Consider the following 23731-nt stretch of genomic DNA (forward strand, 5'->3'; position numbering starts at 1 on the left):
GAAGGAAAAAGTCTGCAAAAAAAAAAACGGATAGTGTGTATGGGGCTTTAGTTTTTTTTTTTTTTTTAATAGCTAAAGGTTTTAATGCAGGTAAAGGCAAAATGCCTTGTGACTAACTGCCTAGCCAAAGACAGTATTTGCAAAGACAAGATCTCCTGTGTGCTCTAGAAAAAAGCTGAAATAAACCTGTACTGGGAAAATAAGTAGGCTTTCATTACCAAACTCCTCTTTGAAATACTGAATACTTTGTTTAAGCCAAAGACTTTTTAGTAGCGGAACCTTGCTCTGGATTAATGACTCAAAAGTACTGGTGCCAGAAGCAGACAGGCGGCTAGCATTTTTATGAGAGGTCAGCAATGGTGTCCTCCATACTTCTATCATTTCCTTCATGATTACTAATTTGAGTGTAAGTTCCTCCAATTCATATCTGAGCTCCATCTTGATTCAGTGATGTGCAGGAGAGCAGCAGCTCTCCCAGGTCTCTTCCTCCTCGTTGGCTGAAACAGCAGCAGAAGTCATTGTCAATCACAGCCAATGAGGGGAGAGTGGGGGTGGGGCCAGGCCTTGCTCCATGTGTGAATGGACACACACAAACACACAGCAGTGGGATCGAGGGCCCCCATAGCAAGCTGCTTGCTATTGGGGCACTCAGCAAAAGGGAGGGGCCAGGAGCGCTGGCAGAGGACCTGAGAATAGGAGGATCGGGGATGCTCTGTGCAAAAACCAATGCACAGAGTGGGTAAGTATAACATGTTTGTTATTTAAAAGAAAAAAAAGATGTCTTTAATATCACTTTAACACTTTAAGAAATGGGTCAGAAATAGAAGGCATCACATTTCTCTTATATCAGGTTTCTTTTAAAAAAAGTATGGGTTTCTTTTTATTTGAGATTCATACTTACCTAGGTGGATGCAGCATTGGTCCAATGCCGCAACTGTCCTCCACCGCCTCTGCACTGAAAACCGAGCAATCGAACTCCACCAATACTCGGTTTTCAGAGCTCTGTAAGCAGAGAGCTGCAGACTGTCAGTCACAGCTCTCTGCTCTTCTCCCGCCTCACTCATTGGAGCGCTGGGCTATGGAAGGGGCGGAGCAGGCCGTCTCAGGCTCTCAGTGGCTTGCTGAGACGGTGTCAATCCAGGCACCTAGTGGATCCAGACTGTCATGATGACGCAGTGCCTGGACTGAAATCCGTGATGTCAGCAGAGAGGACCTCAGTCCGCTCTCTGCTAAAAACGGGTCCCAGGAGTGCAAAACAAATTGCACGCCTGTGATCCATAGAAGTACAGCCAAAAGAGCTTTGGCTGGACTTCTCCTTTAAGATAACTGGTCTTACAGCCTTTCCCAATTAGACTGTAAAGTAATAAGATAGTATTTGTACATTGTGCTCATTACATAAAATCACGTTGTTCATGAATGCTATGATTATACTGTGCGCAATACAGGATTACATTTTTTCTTTAGAGGAACTGAAACAAAAAGAAGAACTGGTCTTAAATCCGAAACCCTCAACCAGCCACAATTTTTTCAAATCCCTCTAACACAAAGCAGTATTTACAAAGCTAATGATCAGTTTCACTGAACTGTAATTTACACTGCGACAAGCGGGAGGAAATATCACTCAAAACAAGAGTTCCAAAAGATTCATAGATCACAAGGCTGTGCAAGCAAAATCAAGCCGTAATAGCCGGTCATACCAGTTTGCAATATCCTTGTGCGCCACCAGGTTTTGTAGAAAAGCCTGCAGACCCAGCTGTCGATCCTCTAGAAAATCTAAATCGTAATTGTCCTTAAACCATCGTTTGGGAGGAAGAGCGAGCCGGAAACCAGGAAACATTTCCTTAAGCTGGAAGGGATTTAAAAAAAAAAAACACAAACACACATTTAGTTGTCATAAATGGAATTAAGACTCTACACAATGTGCAAAGAATGAAATCAGGAAAAATGAGTCAAGCAGGCGTCTAATTTATGAGGCCTCATACACATTGCAGCTGTCAACCACCTTTATTTTGTGCCCCTAAACATCCCTCTGTTTTAGCCTGTGTGTCCATACACACATAGGCATTTACAGGCAGAAATCTGAACACACCAAGGTCACTTTCAAGAGAGATGCACTTGGGCAGAAAAAACACCTGCTGCGTCTAAATGGGCGTGTTTAGCGCTTGAGCGTTCACTCATTTCAATGGCCATAATAAATTATGCCCAAACATTTGATGCGCCTGAACCCATCTCAAACGCAATTGAGAAACGCGACTTTAGGCGCGTTTTTAATGCTGCATTTCTCCTGTCAGATGGAAATTGTTCCTAGTGTGCATGGGGCCTAAAAAACACAAGTAAATGGTTCAGTTATGTTTGCTCTCTGGTATTAAAGCACAAGCAACCCTTGCATTACAACAGCAATGCCGCATACACACGACTGGACTTTCCGGCAGACTTGGTCCGACGGAATCAGTGCGTCCGACAATCCGATCATGTGTGGGATAATCCGATCGTTTTTCATAAAAAATAAATAAATAAATATCAGACGGACCTAGAAATAGAACATGTTACAAATCTGTCCGATGGACTCAATTCCTATTGGGAAAACCGTTAGTCTGTATGCTCGTCCGACGGACCAAATACGACGCAAGGGAAGCGGTTAACTACTGGCTATTGAACTTCCTTTTTTAGTCCCGTCTTACATCATCACGTTCAAAATGAACGGACTTTCGAATGGACTTAGTCAGTTCGTGTGTGGCCAAGTCCGTTTGTTCGGAAAGCGCGTCAGCCTCAGCCGAAAGTCCGTTGGACCTAGTCTGCTGGAAAGTCCGGTCGTGTGTACACGGCATTAGTAACTCAAATCAAAGTCAAGACATTTGATAAGACTTGGACCGGGTTCACACCTATGCGAATTTCTCCATATCCAATTCGCATAGCAGCAGCAGGTGACTGGATCCCTATGGAGAAGCGAGTATAGAGGCTTGTTTTTTAATTCACCCCAAACTTCTCCTTTAAACGACATTTTGCTGCAGTTTTTCTACTACTGTATGTGTCCCAAAGCATTGCAAATGTACAATGTGGCAACGATTAAACTCTTTCCTCCTTACCTTGTCATTAAGTCTTGAAAAATCTGTGTATCTTCTGAATACAACCCAACTCTCATCTGGATTTCTTCTAACCAAAATTTTGTAAACCTGTCAATCAATTATATATCAGCGTTATCGGGTAAGCATTACTTGGGTGATACCAAAGTTAGAGATAGCAAAAGGTCAAAGACCGATTCTAAGCAAGCTTATAACAAATGTTTAGTTACAGACATAAGAAAGATATTCCCAAACACACCCACTGCATGCCTAATGGATTAGCTCAAGTAGCCTATTCTATCAGCTATAAGGAAATATTCTTCTAATATGTGCCACATATGTGTACTACTGCTATACACAGAAGCACTAGAGATTGACCCAATGTGGGCCAGTGATCTCATGGACTGTGCTTAAATCTGCTAGATCATATATCCTTTTTTTAACATCAGATGTTTGCAAAGTTCACTTCCCCAACCTCAGGAAAATGGAAAGCACCTAGGAGAATCATTTATAGGATATATATGGCCAGGTAAGGAATGATTGTACTGGACAGGTGACTCACAACTGAACAAAAGGCCACACTGTCTATTGTGTATTCTTCTGCTTTCTATGAACTCTACATTTACAATCATTAACTGAAAGCAAATAGGAGAGTCTCAAAAGGGTCATTTAAACATGGGAAAACAGCAGAAGTAACAATAGTTTATCTATTCATAAGACGGGGAAGGCAAACTATTCATGTGAAGCTGGAGACCGAGCTTCTTACAAAGTGCAACCCCATAAAACGACATGCTTCTTTGTAGGAAATGTAAGCATCTAATCATGTGAAATGCATACATTTTCCTGTATACTAATGTAATCCCAGCCATCAACAGTCAAAGTCACCCAAAGAGGTTACAGTAATACAACGGGCCGTATTTATCCAAATCTGTAATGTGGTTCATAAAACATAGAATTGGGATCTTAATTCTGTCTTCATGGCAGAAAATGTAAAGAATCAGAACACATCTGTTCTCCCATACTGACCAACTAAAATAAGGCAATATTATTTTAAAATAATAACTATTAAATGTCAACAAATAGTATTTTTTACAATGAATCTAAAGTTGTGGTCTACAAACTGTGGCTCTGGGGCCCTTGCTTGTCTTTATTTGGCCCTTGAGGCATAATTCCTGCCACCGATACCAACAATGGGGAACTATTTCTTCCACTGACACCAACAACGGGGAACTATTTCTTCCACTGACACCAACAATGGGGAACTATTTCTTCCACTGACACCAACAATGGGGAACTATTTCTTCCACTGACGCCAAAGACGGGGCATAATTCTTCCTTCCACTGACAACAAAAATGAGGCACTATTCCTCCTAGAGTCACCAGAATGGGCATTATTTACCCCCACTGGGCATAGTGTGGCCCCCTGAAGTCTGAAGGACAGTAAACTGGCCCTTTTTTTTTTTAGAACGTTTGGAGACCCCCGATATAAAGAATGAAAATACAAGACTACATGATGATACCTGATCCAAGGTAGCCATGGACAAACTTTTTTGCACTCTTCTACGAAAAAAGAAGAACCAACAATTTTCTCTAAAATACCCTGAAAAGTAATTGGCAGCCATCAATTTTTATTCCAAAATCAGACTTTGTCTTGTTATTTCAATTATTCTGTTTAATCAAAGCAATCTTAAAATGCTATACACAAAAATTATATTATCCGAACATTTTGTTGCACAACCTTTTAGGCTGCATTCACACCTAAGCGTAGCGTTTTCAAGCGGTTTTTGCGGCGTTTTTCACCGCGATTCGCGGCGGTTACCGCGTTTTTTACCGCGATTTTGTGCAGGGCAAAAGGTCACCAATGTTAAAAGAAGAAAAACGCCCAAATCTGCTCAATTCAAGTGACAAAAAAGGGTCTGGAACTTGTTTGAGCTTCAGGCGTTCGGCTTCAGGCGACATGGAGTGGAGATGTGAACCATCTCCATTGAGAATAATTTAAATTTTCCCCTCTAGCGTTTTGTAGCTTCAGGCTTCAATCTACAAAACGCTCAGGTGTGAATGGGGTCTTAAAGCCTTGTACAGACAATGAGAATATCGTACGAATGATCGACCATTTTTTTTAATGTTTTTTGTTTTTTTTTGTATGCTAGTCTCATATCAAAAACTGAAGAGGTTACTAAAGTTATGAAAATTTTCGTACGACAGAAAACAACTTTGGAAGTGATGTAATGTGTTGTATTACATTTAAATTATTATCATTATACAGGATTTATATAGCGCCAACAGTTTACGTAGCACTTTACAACATATGTATCTCAATCAGCGCAGCTTGTACCACAAATAAAATTCAATAAAATATTTAAACAAATTCATACACCTTACTAGTACTGGGTTGGACCCCCTTTTGCCTTCAGGACTGCAGTAATTCTTCATGGCATAAATTCAACAAGGTTTTGGAAACATTCCTCAGACATTTTGGTCCATATTGCCATGAAAGCATCACGCAGTTGCTGCAGATTTGTCGGCTGTACATCCATGATGCAAATCTCCCGTCCACATCCCAAAGGTGTTCTATTGGATTGAGATCTGGCGACTGTGGAGGCCATTGGAGTACAGTGACCTCATTGTCATGTTCAAGAAACCAGTTGAGATGATTTGAGCTTTGTGACATGACGCATTATCCTGCTGGAAGGAGCCATCGGAAGATGGGCACACTGTAGTCATAAAGGGATGGACATGGTCAGCTCAATTGGTACTAAGACACCCAAAGTGTGCCAAGAAAATCCCCCACACCATTACACCACCACCAGCCTGAACCGTTGATACAAGACAGGATGGATCCATGCCAATTCTGATCCTACCATCTGAATATCGGAGCCAGGCAATGTTTTTCCAATCTCCTATTGTCCAATTTTGGTGAGCCGATGTGAATTGTAGCCTCAGTTTGCTTAGCTGACAGGAATGGTACCTGGTGTGGTCTTCTGCTGCTGAAGTCCTTCTGATTGGACAAAGCGAATGCGTGCGAAACGCCTCGTCACGGCAACCCATACACCTGTTTTCCACGCTGGTTTTTCCGTGGCTTGTCGCAATGTCACCCCTGGCGCCAAGTCTGATCATTAAAGTGGCTCATTAACATGGGCTACGCACTCCTCATCATCCTATTAGCCTCTACAGCGGAACTTGGAGGTCTTATGCCATCAAAGCCCACAATCCTTGGCATCATTTTCTTTTATATCATTTTAAACATTGGCAGTACTTTAATAAACAAATGTATTTTTCCAACCAATGGACAGACTGTCTAGTGACCAGCCTCACCTACACTTATTCCTACGAAGCTTACCTTAACAAGAACACTTGTACCTAGGGCCTTGAGCGCTGTCCCTTTAGTTTGTTATATTTTCTGCTGTAGCCCCTCTGTTTCAAGGTTTGAAGTGGTGTGCGTTCCAAGATGGTATTCTGAGTTACTGTTGCATTTCTATCATCTCGAACTAGTCTGCCCATTCTCCTCTGACCTCTGAAATCAACAAGGCATTTTCCTCCACACAACTGCAGCTCACTGGATATTTTCTCTTTTTTGGACGATTCTCAGTAAAACCCTAGAGAAGGTTGTGTGTGAAAATCCCAGTAGATCAGCAGTTTTTGAAATAATCAGAATAGCCTGTCTGGCACCAACAACCATGCCACGTTCAAAGTCACTTAAATCCCCTTTCTTCATTCTGATGGTCGGCTTGAACTTAAACAAGTTGTCTTTACCACATCTAGATGCCTAAATGCATTCAGTTGCTGCCATGTGATTGGCCGATTAGCAATTTGTGTTACCAAGCAATTAAACAGGTGTACCTATTAAAGTGGGCGGTGAGTGTATATACACCATCTAACACTGTGTATATGGGGGAAAAAAAAAAAAAAAGAAGAAGGATATATGTATGCAGTCCAGCACCATAGTACATAGTGTCAGTGACCATCTATCTTCACTTCTTTCGTTGAAATTAGGCTCATCTGCATCATCCAAATGCCTTTAAGGCCTCATGCATTCTGGACGTTTTTTTACAGCAGCTCTTTTCGGCTTCAGACGTTTTTTTTTCTACAGTCAACATCGGCAGTTTTTGGCTGGGCCATTTTTTGGCTTTAAAAAAAAACAAAACAAAAACCTAGTGGGTTCTGAGAAGAGTTTTTCAGCTGTAAAAACTCTCTAACGTCAAACAAAATGCTGATAAACGCTCAAAAAAACATGGCTCATCAGCATTTAAAGTTTTTGCTCCATTGAAAAAAAAAAAAAAAAAAAAAAAAACACAATTAGAAATGGTGATTTTTTTGGAAAAAAATAATAAAAATGTAACTTGAAAAAACGCTAGCAAACACTAAAAATCGTTATCGCAAAAACATTAAAAACATTTTTGGGAAAAACTCACTGCAAAGCTTCTGGTTTTTTAACAACATTATTTTAATGTCCAGTGTGCATGAGGCCTAAAAAAACGTCCACAGATACAGGATACAAGATGGATCAACCTTCTGATTCCAAGTGCTCCCATATGTCATCAAACATAATTCACTTGGAACAGAAAGGCAAAAACATAGTACTCTCTATTTCAAAAGCCCAAATCGGAGGACGCAACAAGTCTCGGTGGGAGGAGCCGAGCCTGTGACGTCACGCCGCCCCATCTCAGTGTGGAGTCTCTCCATTTCAAAAACGTAAAAAAAAAAAAAAAAAAAAACAGCCAACACAGAACAGGACAACACAATACAGAAATAAAAACACAATGCGCTTTGTAATACCGGATCCTTAACCTGCTCATCACTCCACACTGAGATAGGGCAGCGTGACTTCACAGGCTCGGCTACCCGCACCCAGACATCTTGTGCCCTCCGATTGGGCTTTTAAAATAGAGAGCACTATGTTTTTGAATTTTAGTTCCATGTGAATTAGGTTTGATGACATATGAGAGCACTTGGAATCGGAAAGGTTGATCGCTGGCAGATGCTACCACCTTCACCCGGTCTTCCTTCCGGGCCCACGTCCTCTGGCCATCTGATTGGCCACGCGGTGAGGACATCGCTCCCATGCATGCGCGTGGGAGTTACGGACCGCAGCACGGAGCTCTGAAGAGAAGGCACAGGACAGACGTCACCAGCTGAAAGCAGTGTGAAAATCTCCTAAACCATGCAAGTTTAGGAGATATTTATTTACTGTACCTGTAGACACAAGTGCCAAAAAAGGGTTTACTTCTACTTTAAAGATGTTTGGATAATACAAATAAGCCTAATATTGATATATTTAGGGTAAAAGCAGGGTTTTCACCCGCTTGGTGGAGGTGCACAAGTCACTGGAAGAAGTGAAGATAGATGGTCAGTGATTGCACTAGGGTGCTGGACTGTGTACATAGTGTATAGCTTTACTTTTTTTTCCTATATACAGTGTTAGACGGTGTGTGTGTGTGTGTATATATATATATATACACATACATACATATACACATATACATATATATATATATATATATATATATATATATATATATATATATATATATATATATATATATATATATATATATATATATATATATACACATATACATATACATACATATACACACACACACTTTTACCTTTAATTCTTGCATTCATTTATGGAATATATATTATATATCACAATTCTGATGCATGAATTAATTTAATATCACATTTATGTATTTGTGTTGTATTGTATCCTTTCATGGTCTTGGTCTTCTGATTTTGTTCGGACGAATACTGTACAGCTTAAACAAATATTATTAATTCTAGTATTGTACAAGAAAAATGTTCGTGTTTGTCCCTTCGGATAATTTCGAATACACTCATGATCAGCTCTCGAAAGCTGTGTGCTCAGATAGCGGTATTTTTCATCCGGTCCTCTCATCTTGTGTACTAGGTATAAGGCTCTTTAAGATGTGAAGTCAGGGGCGGTAAAAACAGGCAGTCAAGCAGCAGTTTTACTGCCCCCCTGCACAAAGGACATGCTTCATGGCAAAAATGAAGCCCCTGTCGCCCTCAGCATGCAGAATCATGCTGAACACAAATCATTCAAGTTATTGAGGATGCAGAGAACCAAGGAGCTCAACACTCCTGGAAGTGTGTGACCACTCATCAGACTTTCTGAATACTTTCCCAACCAGGTGGAACAAACATGCAGATGTGGAGTTCTGACTATGCTTGCTGCATGACTGTTCCAGGTCAGAGGTTCCGAGAGAACTGAAGCCAGGGGATCAGAATGATGAACAGGCAAAGAGCATTTTCAGAAGGTTGTCAGCCATGATATTCTTATTAATCCTTTCCTGGGATGTTGGCGCAGGGCGTCGCTCCTTTGAGGCCTGCTAGGGAATTAGCCAACGCTTCCTGATCCTCGGAAAGAATATAAATGAATAAGGTAGATATTTTCCACCATTAACTTTGCAAATTATAAAGTCTGAGCAGCCTAAAATATGACGTGTTCCCAGTACATAGAATCAGGCAATTAGGTCATTAGGAAGTCCTTAGAAGAGACAGAAAATGCAATAAAAAGAAAATCAATACAAAATAAACATCTGAATAAAAATGATCTCTAATTTAAACAAAAGTAAAAGATGGAGTGCATACAAAAGTATACGGCGAGACTGCCTAATAGGCAGACATTTGTATGGATCTAGCTAATGATCACACAGCCTCCAATCGATACGGAAACATTACTGAAGGGAAGATAGATATCTGAGAAGCCGTAGCACTTGGTATGAAGATTTCTCTCTCTTAATACAGACAATAAAAGCATTTGCTTCTAGCTGCAACCGATGAGCTGATGTTATTCGATTGGCTTTTTAATGGCCAACATTCTTTGAAGGCTATTATTAGTCAGAACATATTTTTAGAAAAGATCAGGAGCAGCAGTATACAGATTAAACTCAATCACAGGTGCAGGAAACGTGCCATGACTACAGATTTCAGTGTATGGCAATGTAAGGAGATAAAACGATAAATTACATGTCAACAATTCCATTGTTATTGTTATGTTCCGCTTTCAATCCAGTCCCCCCTTAACCACTTCAATACCGGACACTTTCATCCCCTTCCTGCTCAGACCAACTTTCATCGCTGTCGCACTTTGAATGACAATTGCGCGGTCATGCAACACTGTACCCAAACAAAATGTTTATCATTTTGTTCACACAAATAGAGCTTTCTTTTGGTGGCATTTAATCACCGCCGGGTTTTTTACTTTTTGCAACAAAAAAAAAAAAGATTAAAAAAACAAAAACACATTTTTCTTTGTTTCCACTATACAATTTTGCAAATAATTGTTCTTCAGAAATTTAGGTCAAAGTGTTTCTAATACAATTCATTGGTGAAAAAAAGACTAGGGATCAACAGATTATCGGGACAGCCGATTAGTGCGGGCTGATATCAGCATTTTCCAAAAAGGGAAAAAAACTAAACGGTATTGGTGACAAACTAGACCGATATTATCGGCATTGGTCTCTGCGGGCATCTTTTAGGGGCCCAGAAGCCTGCAGACCCAGTGCGCAGGGACGCGCGGCACACAAAGTCATTATGTCTCTGAACACTGGGCTTAACGTTCTGAGTCTGACAGGCCTTCCTCGCAACTCAGAAAAGGTGCCAGCCAGGCCAGCCAGCAGCCAGACACCCACAGCAAAGTGCCAGCCAGGCCAGCCACCCACGGCAAGGTGCCAGCCAGGCCAGCCAGCAGCCAGCCACCCACAGCAAGGTGCCAGCCAGGCCAGCCACCCACGGCAAGGTGCCAGCCAGGCCAGCCACCCACGGCAAGGTGCCAGCCAGGCCAGCCACCCACGGCAAGGTGCCAGCCAGGCCAGCCAGCAGCCAGCCACCCACAGCAAGGTGCCAGCCAAGCCAGCCAGCAGCCAGCCACCCACAGCAAGGTGCCAGCCAAGCCAGCCAGCCACCCACAGCAAGGTGCCAGCCAAGCCAGCCAGCAGCCAGCCACCCACAGCAAGGTGCCAGCCAGGCCAGCCAGCAGCCAGCCACCCACAGCAAGGTGCCAGCCATTCACCCACCCACAGCAAGGTGCCAGCCATTCACCCACCCACAGCAAGGTGCCAGCCAGCAGCCACCCACAGCAAGGTGCCAGCCAGCAGCCACCCACAGCAAGGTGCCAGCCAGCAGCCACCCACAGCATGGTGTCAGCCAGCAGCCACCCACAGCATGGTGTCAGCCAGCAGCCACCCACAGCATGGTGTCAGCCAGCAGCCACCCACAGCATGGTGTCAGCCAGCAGCCACCCACAGCATGGTGTCAGCCAGCAGCCACCCATTCACAGCAAGGTGCCAGCCACCCATTCACCCACCCACAGCAAGGTGCCAGCCAGGCCAGCCATTCACCCACCCACAGCAAGGTGCCAGACACCCATTCACCCACCCACAGCAAGGTGCCAGCCAGGCCAGCCTGCCATTCACCCACCCATAGCAAGGTGCCAGCCAGGCCAGCCTCCCATAGCAAGGTGCCAGCCAGGCCAGCCACCCATTCACCCACCCACAGCAAGGTGCCAGCCAGGCAGCCACCCACCCATGTTAAGTTTATACCAGATTTGTGCATAAAATAGTTGTAATTTTTTTAAAAAAAGATTAAATGTACAAAATATCGGCACATAAAATCGGCTATCCGCAGGAGAGGTGGGCGAAATATCGGGATCGTATAGCCCCGAAAAAAACGATATTGGTCGATCCCAAAAAAAAAAAAAAAGAAGTGTTTTCACATTTTTGTTTTTTTAAATACCATCCCCAGTGCAGTAAAGCATCATCATACAACTAGTGTGTCAGCAAGCAGGGACACTGACTGGTGACCGTATGCAAAAAAACAAAACAAAAAAAAAAAAAAAAAACACACTTGCTTACTGGGCACGTAAACCCCCTTCCTGCCCATGTCAATTTTCCGCTTTCAGTGCTGTTACTCTTTGAATGACAATTGTGTGGTCATGCAACACTGTACCCATATGATATTTTTAATTACTCTTTTCACATAAATAGAGCTTTCTTTTGGTGGTATTTAATCTCTACTAGGTTTTATATTTTTTACTAAACACACAAGCCAGTTATCTGCTTTTGTTTTTTTTAAAAGGTGATTACTGGCTTTTGTTTACTTCACGTGTAAACCACGTGATCAGCTGTGACTGCGTGGTAAGGGGCCAGGATCTCATTGACTCGCTGATCAAAGAGCGCACGGGAGGACGTACATGGATGCTACACTGTACTGAGTAGTACAGTGTTACCATAGTGAAGTGATTTTTTACACACACACACACACACACACACACACACACACACACTTGCTGAAAGCAGTGAATTTCATTGATATAAGCAAGCATTTTTACTCAATAAAATGGATTAATTCTGTGCGTATTGTGTTTAACTGTGAATGGCCACAGCTTAGCACATGGTTACATAGTTAGTCTGGTTGAAAAAAAGACAAGTCCATCCAGTTCAACCAATACAGATGTGATTGGCCCTGTCTACCATGTGATCACTGGGACCAATCAAAGCTAGCAACACAACTGTACACCATGAATGGAAGCCATTTATTGTTTACAATTGTCATGTGATCTGCTGCGATTGGTCACAGTGATCACACGGTACCGGCAGCAGGCTGGTACAACGATCTGTCATCTGCTGTGTCGGGTGGACACAGTAGGTGACAGATCACACCGGAGTGTGGCCTGTCAGCCCTGCGCTAGACACGTTCTAGGGAGGATGTCATTTGACATCAACACAAAAGAACAGCTCCCACTCGGGCGTCATTTTACAATGGCCTGGGCGGGCAGCAGTTAAAATATAGCTGACCATTCATTCACAGACTGAAATTTGACTGGTTTCCGATGAGCCTGCTGAAATTTCCTGTGTGGGTGGCCCTGTTGGTCCCTTCCCACCCTGTATAATCTAAGGAGCCTGGCAGGAAAATGTTGGCTGAACAATGGTTGCATCCAATCAGATGCAGCCACTGTTCCGGGAATTCGGCCACCATACAATAACCACAGAGGGACATTATCATCCATGCTGTGTAGCATGAATGGAAGGATCCGTTACTAAAGCAGTAAAAGACACTTATTCATCCAGCAATACTAAGTTATAGTTGTGTATGAGAACCTCATGTCCATAGAGATCCATACAATACTACCATCTATACCAGCCGACTCCAGATTTATAAACAAAGGGCCAGTTTACTGTCCTTCAAAACTTTAGAGGAGCTGGGCGTCAGTGGGAGTGAACCCTATTTTTGGTATTATAGAAATAGTGTCCCAGCATTGGTGTCTGTGGTGTCAGTGGTGGAGTAATAGTGTCCAATTATTGGGGTCATTGAGGGGAGGGGAATAGTGTCCAATAATTGGTGCCAGTGGGTTGAATAGTGTCCGATTGTTGGTGTCAATGGAGGGAATAGTGCCTCCTTAGGGGAGGGGGGGGGGGGGGGGGGGAATAGTGCCTCCTTAGGGGAGGGGAGGGAATAGTGCCTCCTTAGGGGAGGGGGGGGGGAGGGAATAGTGCCTCCTTAGGGGAGGGGGGGGGGAGGGAATAGTGCCTCCTTAGGGGAGGGGGGGGGAGGGAATAGTGCCTCCTTAGGGGAGGGGGGGGGGGGAGGGAATAGTGCCTCCTTAGGGGAGGGGGGGGAGGGAATAGTGCCTCCTTAGGGGAGGGGGGGGAGGGAATAGTGCCTCCTTAGGGGAGGGGGGGAGGGAGGGAATAGTGCCTCCTTAGGGGAGGGGGGGGGGGGGGAGGGAATAGTGCCTCCTTAGGGGAGGGGGGGGGGGAGGGAATAGTGCCTCCTTAGGGGAGGGGGGGGGGGGAATAGTGCCTCCTTAGGGGAGGGGGGGGGGAGGGAATAGTGCCTCCTTAGGGGAGGGGGGGAGGGAATAGTGCCTCCTTAGGGGAGGGGGGGGGGAGGGAATAGTGCCTCCTTAGGGGAGGGGGGGGGAGGGAATAGTGCCTCCTTAGGGGAGGGGGGGGAGGAGGGAATAGTGCCTCCTTAGGGGAGGGGGGGGGAGGGAATAGTGCCTCCTTAGGGGAGGGGGGGGGGAGGGAATAGTGCCTCCTTAGGGGAGGGGGGGGGAGGGAATAGTGCCTCCTTAGGGGAGGGGGGGGAGGAGGGAATAGTGCCTCCTTAGGGGAGGGGGGGGAGGAGGGAATAGTGCCTCCTTAGGGGAGGGGGGGGGGGAGGAGGGAATAGTGCCTCCTTAGGGGAGGGCGGGGGAGGAGGGAATAGTGCCTCCTTAGGGGAGGGGGGGGAGGAGGGAATAGTGCCTCCTTAGGGGAGGGGGGGGGGGAGGGAATAGTGCCTCCTTAGGGGAGGGGGGGAGGGAATAGTGCCTCCTTAGGGGAGGGGGGGAGGGAATAGTGCCTCCTTAGGGGAGGGGGGGGAGGGAATAGTGCCTCCTTAGGGGAGGGGGGGAATAGTGCCTCCTTAGGGGAGGGGGGGGGGAGGGAATAGTGCCTCCTTAGGGGAGGGGGGGGGGAATAGTGCCTCCTTAGGGGAGGGGGGGGAATAGTGCCTTATCATTGGTGTCAATGGGAGGAATAGTGCCTTATCATTGGTGTCAATGGGAGGAATAGTGCCTTATCATTGATGTTAGTGGGAGGAATTGCGTTCCATTGTTAATGTCAGTGAGTGGAAGTGTCTCCCAAGGGCAGATAAAGGCAATCCCCCCCCCCCCCCCCAACATGCAGGAAATATGTGAAAAGTGGACCAAGGCCCAAATACAGTGAGCAATAGCAAGAAAACCTGTAGGATGCAAAAACTAGAACCTATATCTTTTAATTATCAAAAGGGGATTGAATACATCTAAAAGGTTAAGTAGAAACTGTATTTAGCACAGGTGGGATTCTTTTTAATGGGTTTGGTAATGTTGGCTTGCTACTTTTCCGGTCAAGGCAAAATAAAGATCACAAGAGTTACATTAGTGCTCAGGTGGGTAGCCCAACACTAGTACAGACTGGCTGGAAGAGGACTCAGGAGTAGAGGAGGATAGGGAGAGGGGGTGGGTGACTTTTGATAAAAATGTATAAAAAAAAAAAAAATGAGTGTGTGTGTGTGTGTGTGTGTGTGTGTGTGTCTTTCCCACTTTCGGCAGCGAGAACTCCAAACTGGGTTTTTTGGAGCCTAAAAATCAATGTAACATTGCAAATGGATAAAAAACTTACCGTAAACTTGGCTCGCTCTTCCATTACTTCATATCCTAAAATGGTTGGAGTTGAAGGCCTTTCCTCCAGATCCACTGAATTTGGTATGCGTTCATGTTCCACTGGTCGGGAACTGTACTCTACTGACGAATCAAACTTAGTCCTGATGAGAGGGCTGCCGCATACAGATGAAGTGCAGCTCATTTGATCGGGTGCACTCAGCTTCTTGCGCCCTCTGGGATCTTCATGTGGCTCCTTTGATGAGTTTGAACTGGTTGAGCAGCTTCCAAGTGAGGAGCTCCTTTGGCTTCTAGTTGTAATGCTGCCGGCAGAAGAATTTCCTATTGGCACAGGCATAGGTACAAAAGGAGTTGCCATACTTGTTGCACTTTTGAGCTGGTTGACTGTGCCAAACGATACCACCCATCTAACAAAGCATTCTGGTTGCACAAAAATACAGAATCTGTAGAAAAAAGGAAACAGAAAAGATTGTGGAATGGATCGTAAAAGTACGCAAACCTAGTTTTTATTTAATTCAAGATTTTTATTAAGATGTGTTTAGAAATGACAAGATTTTTTTTTTAAATAAATTAGAGACCCTGTCACCATTAAAAAAAAAAAAAAAAAAAAAGTTGCAGGTAAAAGCAAAAATAAAGTATTTTAACTGCATACTGTTTTATTTTGCTTAAATGTTTTTTCATTCACTTGCAATGTGCCTTTAAAGTGTCACTAAACCCACATCATAAAAAAAAAAATAAAAAAATAAATAAAAAAAAAATCAATAAATGGTGTATTACATGCTGTTCATATGCACTTTCAGTATTGTGCAAAAAAACCTGGTTGATCCCTGCTGCTCTCTTTGCTCCCCTTCTCTCCATGTCCCCAATGCGGCTAGGGATTTTGCAGAGCCGTCTTGGCAGCTCTGCACATGCTCAGTTTTCAATGCTGAGCATTTCCTCCCTGTCACATCTCAGTAGCCCATGTGACTATAGAGTCACACATGTGGGAGTATACACAGTGGTAAATGATACCCCACTCCCTTCTTCCTCCTACATGCCTAACCAGCTAAACACAATGGCGGTGGGATATTACATGTAGACTGATAGAGGCTTCACCTCCTTCTTATTCTAGAACACAGGCTGGAGGGGTGTGATACAGCCTGTGACTATGAAAAATCTGCTCACACAATGTTATTGCCAAAAAAAAAATATTTGATTTACAAATAGATAATTATATCACAATTTAAATGGTTTATTGACATCATTTATTTTTACTCTGTATTCCAAAGGCTGTTTTCTATTTTTATTTTGAACATGTGACCAGCAGCAGAGGATTAGAAGCTCCTGCTTATGTTTCCCTGCAGACAGGCTGGGATAGAGCTGGGTCATGTGACAGCTTTATATCGAATAGGAAAAAAAGGTACTATCAGTTTGCTCTCTTAATACACAGGGAACAGCATATTTACCTTCTATCTATTATAAGAACCACAGATGATCTGTCATGCTGTATGCTAACAAACACACTGGTTACAATGTATAATTAGGAACTATTTAAAAAATAAGATCAAAGCCAGGTCGTATACTGAGCATCTAAACAGAAAAGAAGCCCAATTCCACAAGGCAGGATTACTTTACAGCACTAAAACATTCCTTTATTCATAAGGAAATGCCCGTCACGCAGGCTGGCTTCTATCTTCTGTATATCAGTCTGTTTACATGCCGGGATTAGTACGGCTCCTGCTGTACTTCCTGTAAGCTCTGTGGTCATGTCTCCGCCCCCTCTCCCATGACCATTTCCATGACAATGCCCGAGGCAAGGTTTTTCCTGAATGGACACGCGGTTGGGGGGGCCAAGACATGACCGCAGCACTGGGATCTATGGATCTGCTGCACCTACAGGAAGTACAGTGGGAGCCGTACTAATCTTGGCATATAAACAAACTGATATGCAAGGTAAAGAAGGCAAAGAAATGTTCTTCTGTTGTAAACCTGGTTATAAAGCCTGGAGTTGGGCTTTAAAGTAGAACCAAAAGCAATACTTTTTTCCTCACTTTGGTTACAGCAACGGAGAGTTCTAACACCTATTTTTTTTTTTTTTTTTTACTATCCGTCTCATTGGAGAGATTATCATTCACTTCCTGTCCCATAATCAAAACAGAAAGTCGGAGGAAATAACTCTAAAGTAAAAGGTAACCCTGGTTGTCACCAGAACTATTATCCTCACTGGATGATTTCCCCTCCATTACTGTTCTGGATACAACCCAAAATTTGGGAATTTCTCTCATTTTAAACCCTCTTTTTTATTTATTTTTTAAATAACAAACATGTTGTACTTCCAGCTTGCTTTGCACAGTGTGGCCCCGATCTACGACTTCTGGGGTCCCCCAGCAGCTCTCACGGCTCCTCCCCACATCAGATAACTCCCTAGGAGAAGCGCACTCTGGGGGGGGGGGGGGGGGGGGGTTACCATGCGAGCGTGCTCCTGAGTCCAGCATTTGCGTCCATCATAGACACAAATGCCGCACTCGTCCCTGCCCACTGCGTAATTGGATTTGATTGACAGCAGCGGTAGCCAATGGCTGCGCTGCTATCAATCCAATCAAGAGCTGGAACCCCGTGAAGAGAGGAAGAGCGCGTCTCTGCCATCGGAAATTTGGGGCTCAGGTAAGTAAAACACGGGAGGGTCCGGGCTGGGGGGCCGCTCACTGGCAGATGTTTTTTCATGCATAGGATGAATCAAGGTGAAAAAAAAAACAACACTTGAGGGTTTACAACCCCTTTAAGCAATAATGTTTAATAGGACAAAAAAAGAAAGAGAAAAAAAAATAAAAAAAATAGACAGAGGTCCCCAGCTAAAGAAAAATGTTACCTTTAGTTATACTTAAAATGACATTTTACGTGTGTTCATTTTTAAAGCCCAACTCCACACAAAGGGCCAGTTTATTGTCCTTCAGAATTTTATGGGGGGCTGGATTGTGGCCAACAAGGGTGGGCATTTTTATGGCATCAGTTAGAGTAAACATTACTGCATTTAGCATTAGGGGGAGGAATCATGCCCCCCTGTTTTCAGCAGGAGAAATGGTGCCCCATTGTTAATATCACTTATCAAAAATAGTGTCTCGTACCAGTGGGATGACTAGTGCCCCAAAAGGACAGATAAAAGACGAGCTAAGGTGGAGACCATTGTTCTATATGGTGCAAAGGTGGAGACTATTGTTCTATATGGTTGTGTGTGTAAACACACAATGACCTCATCAAGTACAATGCAGGACCAGCAGCTGTGCACTGTAAACGAGGATGGAGAGGAATTAACCACAACTACCACAAATTATTCCTCATCCGCTAAGGTCCCTTTCACACTGGGGCAGTTTTCAGGCGCTACAGCGCTAATAATAGCGCCGAGGGGCTTTCACACTGGAGTGGTGAGCTAGCAGGATGGTGAAAAAAGTCCTGCTAGCCGCATCTTTGGAGTGGTGAAAGGAGCGGTGTATTCACCGCTCCTATCCATTGAAATCAATGGGACAGCGCGGCTATACCGCCGGCAAAGCGCCGCTGCAGTGGCACTTTGCGGGCGGTTTTAACCCTTTTTCGACCGTTCGCAGGGGTTAAAACCACCCGCTAGTGGCCGCAGACCGCCGCTAAAACAATGGTAAAGCGCCGCTAAAAATAGCGGTGCTTTAACGCCGATGCCCGAACCGCCCCAGTGTGAAGGAAGCCTAAGGGTAATGAGCATTTAACCCCTGCAGTGGGGTGTTGCAAGGGTATATTTATTTAGCAATTCCCTAAATTGGGATTTAAACGCATGATAAAACAAAGAAAAGATGACCAAATCTGAGAGACAAGTTAACAATTAATTTCCTGCATAAATCATAGGAAGCAATCAATGTAAAATCTCTACTGTGTATCATGAATACAGAACCATTGGGAAAACCTGCTGCTCAGTTCTGGAAAGACAGTTCCTAATTTCTGAGGATAGTCCGCTCACTTCAAATTCCAACGTTTTCATGTAATGACATATGTCTATCAGGACGTCCCTTAAATCTCGTTATGTCATTGCAGGTTCAGGTCCTTCGGAAAAGTCTCTTATTTCTGCAGTGATTGCAGACACTTATTTATTTATTCCAGGTAATTACATAGTTTCCACAATTTACACAATTCTTTACATATTGTACACTCACATCACTCCCTGCCCTCAAGGTGCTTACAATCTAAGATCGTTATCTCACATACATGCATGCACATACTAAGGCCAATTCAGAGAGCAGCAACCTACCATCATGTGTGACAAAAAACTGGAGTACCTGGAGGAAGCCCACTTAAGTACTGGGAGAACGTGCAAACTCCATGCAGACAGTGTCCCCATCATATAATACCAGAAACCAAGGTAGGAAAAGGGACTTTTTAACCACTTAAGCCAGGGGTTGACAAATTTGCTTTAAATTTAGGAGCCAGTTAAAAAAGTTAGGAGCCATTTTTTTTTTTTTTTTTTTTTTTAGAGAGTGGTATGGATTGTCAGCTCCCGAGGTAAGGCCACTCATTTTCACCCCCTATACCTAACTCACAAAGGAGCACCCAGTCAATAACTCCATTGAAACGTTGTTACATCAGGGTTATGGGCTGACCAGAAAGAGTAAGGCTGGCAACAGATGGAACTGGCTGGCACTGGCAGGTGGCACTGGTTGCCACTGGCAGGCACGTGGAACTGCCAGATGGCATTGGCAGGTGACACTGGTTTGGAACTGGCAGGTGGCCCTGGTTGGCGATGGCAGGTGGCCCTGGTTGGCGATGGCACTAGTTGTCACTGGCAGATGGCACCGATTGGTGGTGGCACCGATTGGTGTTGGCAGGTGGCACTGGTTGGCGGTGGCACTAGTTGGTAGTGGCAGGTGGCACTGATTGGCGGTGGCAGGCACGTGGAACTGCCAGATGGCATTGGCAGGCGACACTGGCATTGGCAGGTGACACTGGTTGGCATTGGCTGGTGACACTGGTTTGGAACTGGCAGGTGGCCCTGGTTGGCGGTGGCACTAGTCACTGGCAGATGGCACCGATTGGCGGTGGCACTGGTTGGTGTTGGCAGGTGGCACTGGTTGGCGGTGGCACTAGTTGGCACTGATTGAAGGTAGCACTGGCAGGTGGCACTGATTGGCGGTGGCACTGATAGGCGGTGGCACTGATAGGCGGTGGCAGGTGGCACTGGTTGGTGGTTGCAGGTGGTATTGATTGGTGGTGGCACTGGTTGGCACTAGCAGGTGGCACTGATTGGTAGTGGCACTGACACTGGCAGGTGGCACTGATTGGCGGTGGCAGGTGCCACTGGCAGATGGCACTGGCAGGTTTCACACGGAGCACTCTGTTACTGAAATGTAACAGAGGAGCTGTCAGAATTGAGCTTAATGTCAGAATGGGCGGGACCCAGCCGGGGTGTGAAACTGACAAGTAACAGAGAGGTGGATATGTCAGATTTCAGCCTGATGTCTGGGTGGGTGGGACCCGGCCGGGGTGGGCGGGACTCAGCAGCTATCAAACTCCAGCCAACGATTGGGCGGCTTAAGAAAAGGGGCAGGGCCACATACACGTAGCGGCCCGCCCAGATCCCATTGGCTGGTGTTTGATAGCTGCTGGGTCCTGCCCACCCCGAAAATCAAGCTGAAATCTGACAGATTCTCCTCTCTCCCTTGCTTGTCAGTTTCACACACTTAGCGCAGCACCGCTGAGTGTGGAGGAGGGAGGAGGACGGCAGTCAGTGTTAATGCTGCTGCATGTCTGGGGCATCAATAGCGAGTGGGCTGGTGGCAGCTTAGGCGCCAGGTTGTGATTTCTGGTCACATTGGCGACCTGGCGCCTGGGGTTTGTCGAGCCCTGACTTAAGGATCAGAATATTTTCCCCCTTAATGACCAGGCCATTTTTTTGTGTTACGGCACTGCGTCGCCGTAACTGACAATTGCGTTGGCGTACGACGCCGTAGCCAAACATTCTTTTTTTCCCCCACAAATAGAGCTTTCTTTTGGTGGTATTTGATCACCTCTGTGGTGTTTTTTTTTTGGCACTATAAACAAAATAAAGTGACAATTTTGAATAAAAAGCAATATTTTTTACTTTTTGCTATAATAAATATCACCCAAAAAATTATAAAAAAAAACTAATTTTTTCCTTAGTTTAGGCTGATATATGTTCTACATATTTTTGGAAAAAACATAAATTTGCAATAAGCATATATTGATTGGTTTGCGCAATAGCAACTACAAAATAGGGAATAGATTTATAGCATTTTTCTTATTTTTTTTTTTTTCTTAATAGTAATGGTTGGGAGCTATGCTTTTTATTGGGACTGTGACATTGCGGCGGACAGATCGGAAACCTGACATTTTTGACACTTTTTTGGGAACCAGTGATATTATAACAGTAATCATGGCTTAAAAATATGCACCGTTATTGTACGGATGACACTGGCAGGGAAGGGGTTAACATCAGGGGCGCTCAAGGGGTTAAATGTGTTCCCTGCAGGTGTGTTCTAACTGTACGGGGCACTATGTGATTGGGGAAACACACAGATCCATGGTCCTGCTTAGCAGAAAGATAGGATCTTTGTGATCTGTCACTGCAGGGAACAACCACGGGTGGTTGACAGACATCGAGTCCGTCCCACCCGATCGGCTCCCCCCAATGGCCAGTGGGCACACGCGTATCCACAAACTAGGGTTCCCGAGCCGACGTACAATGACAGCGATTTGCAGGAACAAGCTGATCTGCGGCAGTACAATGACGGCGGCTGGCCAGCAAGTAGTTAATTTAAATATTAATGATGTGCTTTAGTTATACCGACATCTGGAGATACACAAAGAATGCTGCCATTGTTGTTTACTCCTGGAAAATGCTAGTCGCCTGGCTGACATTCCTCCGTCAGAGAAATGTCAAATATACAAACAAAGATTGCCGACTTCCCTGATCTTCATTGCCATAGTGGATTCTTTAGTGCTATATAGTTCTACACAGTACCCGGTTATTTAGGGGTCTACTTACCCGTACTTTCACTCGCTATTCACACAAATTTCACCCAGGATCCGCAAATGTGAACAAGCCCTTACTGTCCCATGCCCCCTATAAAGGTTGCTTTCACACAGGTGCACTGCAGTTTACCCGCACCGTGTCCCAGCACAGTGTACCTGTGGGTTAGCAAAACTGAGCCATAGATTTCTATTACATCTTACAGGCGTGATGCACTTTCTGAAAAATGCACCAAAATTCCTGCATTCAGAAAGCGCACCAAACCCACAGCATATAAAAGGAAGTCTATGGCTCGGTGCAGCCAACTTGCAGAAAAATCACAGGTACCGTGAAAGCAGCCCAATGACCCTTTTTTTCTAAGACTCTTTCACAGGCATTTTGGAGCGAACAATAACACCTGAAAAACACCTCATGTCTCCCCAGTGTGAAAGCCCTCGGTTCACTAGGGGGGTGGGGAGTCCTGCAGCAGCAGCAGCATCCTTGGGGCAGTTTAGGAGTGGTGTGCACACTACTCCCAAAACACCTTGCCCATTAAAAATCGCCTGCAAATTGGTTCGGCAGCGCCACAACTTGGGCGTTTTTAACCCTTAAAAGCACACCGTTATCGGCCAAAAAGCGCCTCTTATGCCCCGTACACACGAGAGGGATTAAGTCTGACAGACCTCCAAAGGAGTTCCGCCGGAGTTCCGCCGGAGTTCCGACGGAGTTCTGGCGGACTTTTCGACCGAACGGACTTGACCACACACCATCACACCAAACTCCGACGGAGTCGAACGTGATGACGTACGACTGGATTCGACGTAGGAAGTTCCTAGACAGTAGCCAATAGCTGCCCTAGCGTCGGTTTTAGTCCGTCGGAGTAGCACACACACGAGCGGATTTTTCAAAGGGGACCGGGTCCGGCGGAGTTCCGTCGGGAAAATTTAAAGCATGCTTCATTTCTAAAGTCCGTCAGACTTTAGCTTCGCTAAAGTCCGTTGCAGCCCACACACGATCGGATAGTCCGCCGGACTCAGTCCGTCGGAGTTTGGATGTCGAAAAGTCCGCTCGTGTGTACGGGGCATAAAACTAGTAGCGCTTTACTGCTAATGCCGAGTGCTTTGTATATGAGGTTTATTACAATTACCCTTTTCTCTTTGAGCTTCCACTGGCGTTGCTCTCCAGGTTGCTAGAAAGGTCCCAGGTAAAGTGCACTTGCTATCACTCTGCCTGGGACAGGAGCCGGTGCTACAGAGGAAGCACCGAGTTATGCAGCTGCCTGCTTCCTCCGTTGCCAGCGCCAGCTCTAGGAACGCTGATGCCCCGGAAAGAGAGGGGCAGAAACCCATTGATCTTGGTCTGGGCATGCTGATTCGCCATCCCAGAGCATGGACATGTGCTTCCCTGGTTTGATGTTGGGGGCCACAGCAGAGGCCTGAGCACCGCTGCCTTTGCCACTTGTCCACTGGGGCAATTGTTTACTTTTTTTCAGATGTAAAATCTGCATTGTTTTCTAGAAATTACTGTTATATT

At 44.9% G+C, this 23731-nt stretch overlaps 1 protein-coding gene across 2 annotated transcripts in view; it reads right to left on the reverse strand.

Moving 5' to 3' along the window:
* Positions 1–23731, reverse strand: part of SNX16 (sorting nexin 16) — a 65987-nt gene that overhangs the window by 35124 nt on the left and 7132 nt on the right. For both annotated transcript variants that reach the window (XM_077492939.1, XM_077492938.1), the window contains exons 2-4: positions 15233–15674; positions 3087–3173; positions 1698–1846 (exon numbers count right to left, since the gene is read on the reverse strand). In XM_077492939.1, coding sequence (XP_077349065.1) covers positions 1698–1846; positions 3087–3173; positions 15233–15589 — 593 coding nt within the window. In that variant the 5' untranslated portion in view covers positions 15590–15674. The remainder of the gene's footprint in view (positions 1–1697; positions 1847–3086; positions 3174–15232; positions 15675–23731) is intronic.

Source organism: Lithobates pipiens, unplaced genomic scaffold (genome assembly GCF_037356315.1).
Source record: "Lithobates pipiens isolate NorthernLeopardFrog02 unplaced genomic scaffold, aLitPip1_a1.2 Scaffold_19, whole genome shotgun sequence".
Lineage (NCBI taxonomy): Eukaryota > Metazoa > Chordata > Amphibia > Anura > Ranidae > Lithobates > Lithobates pipiens.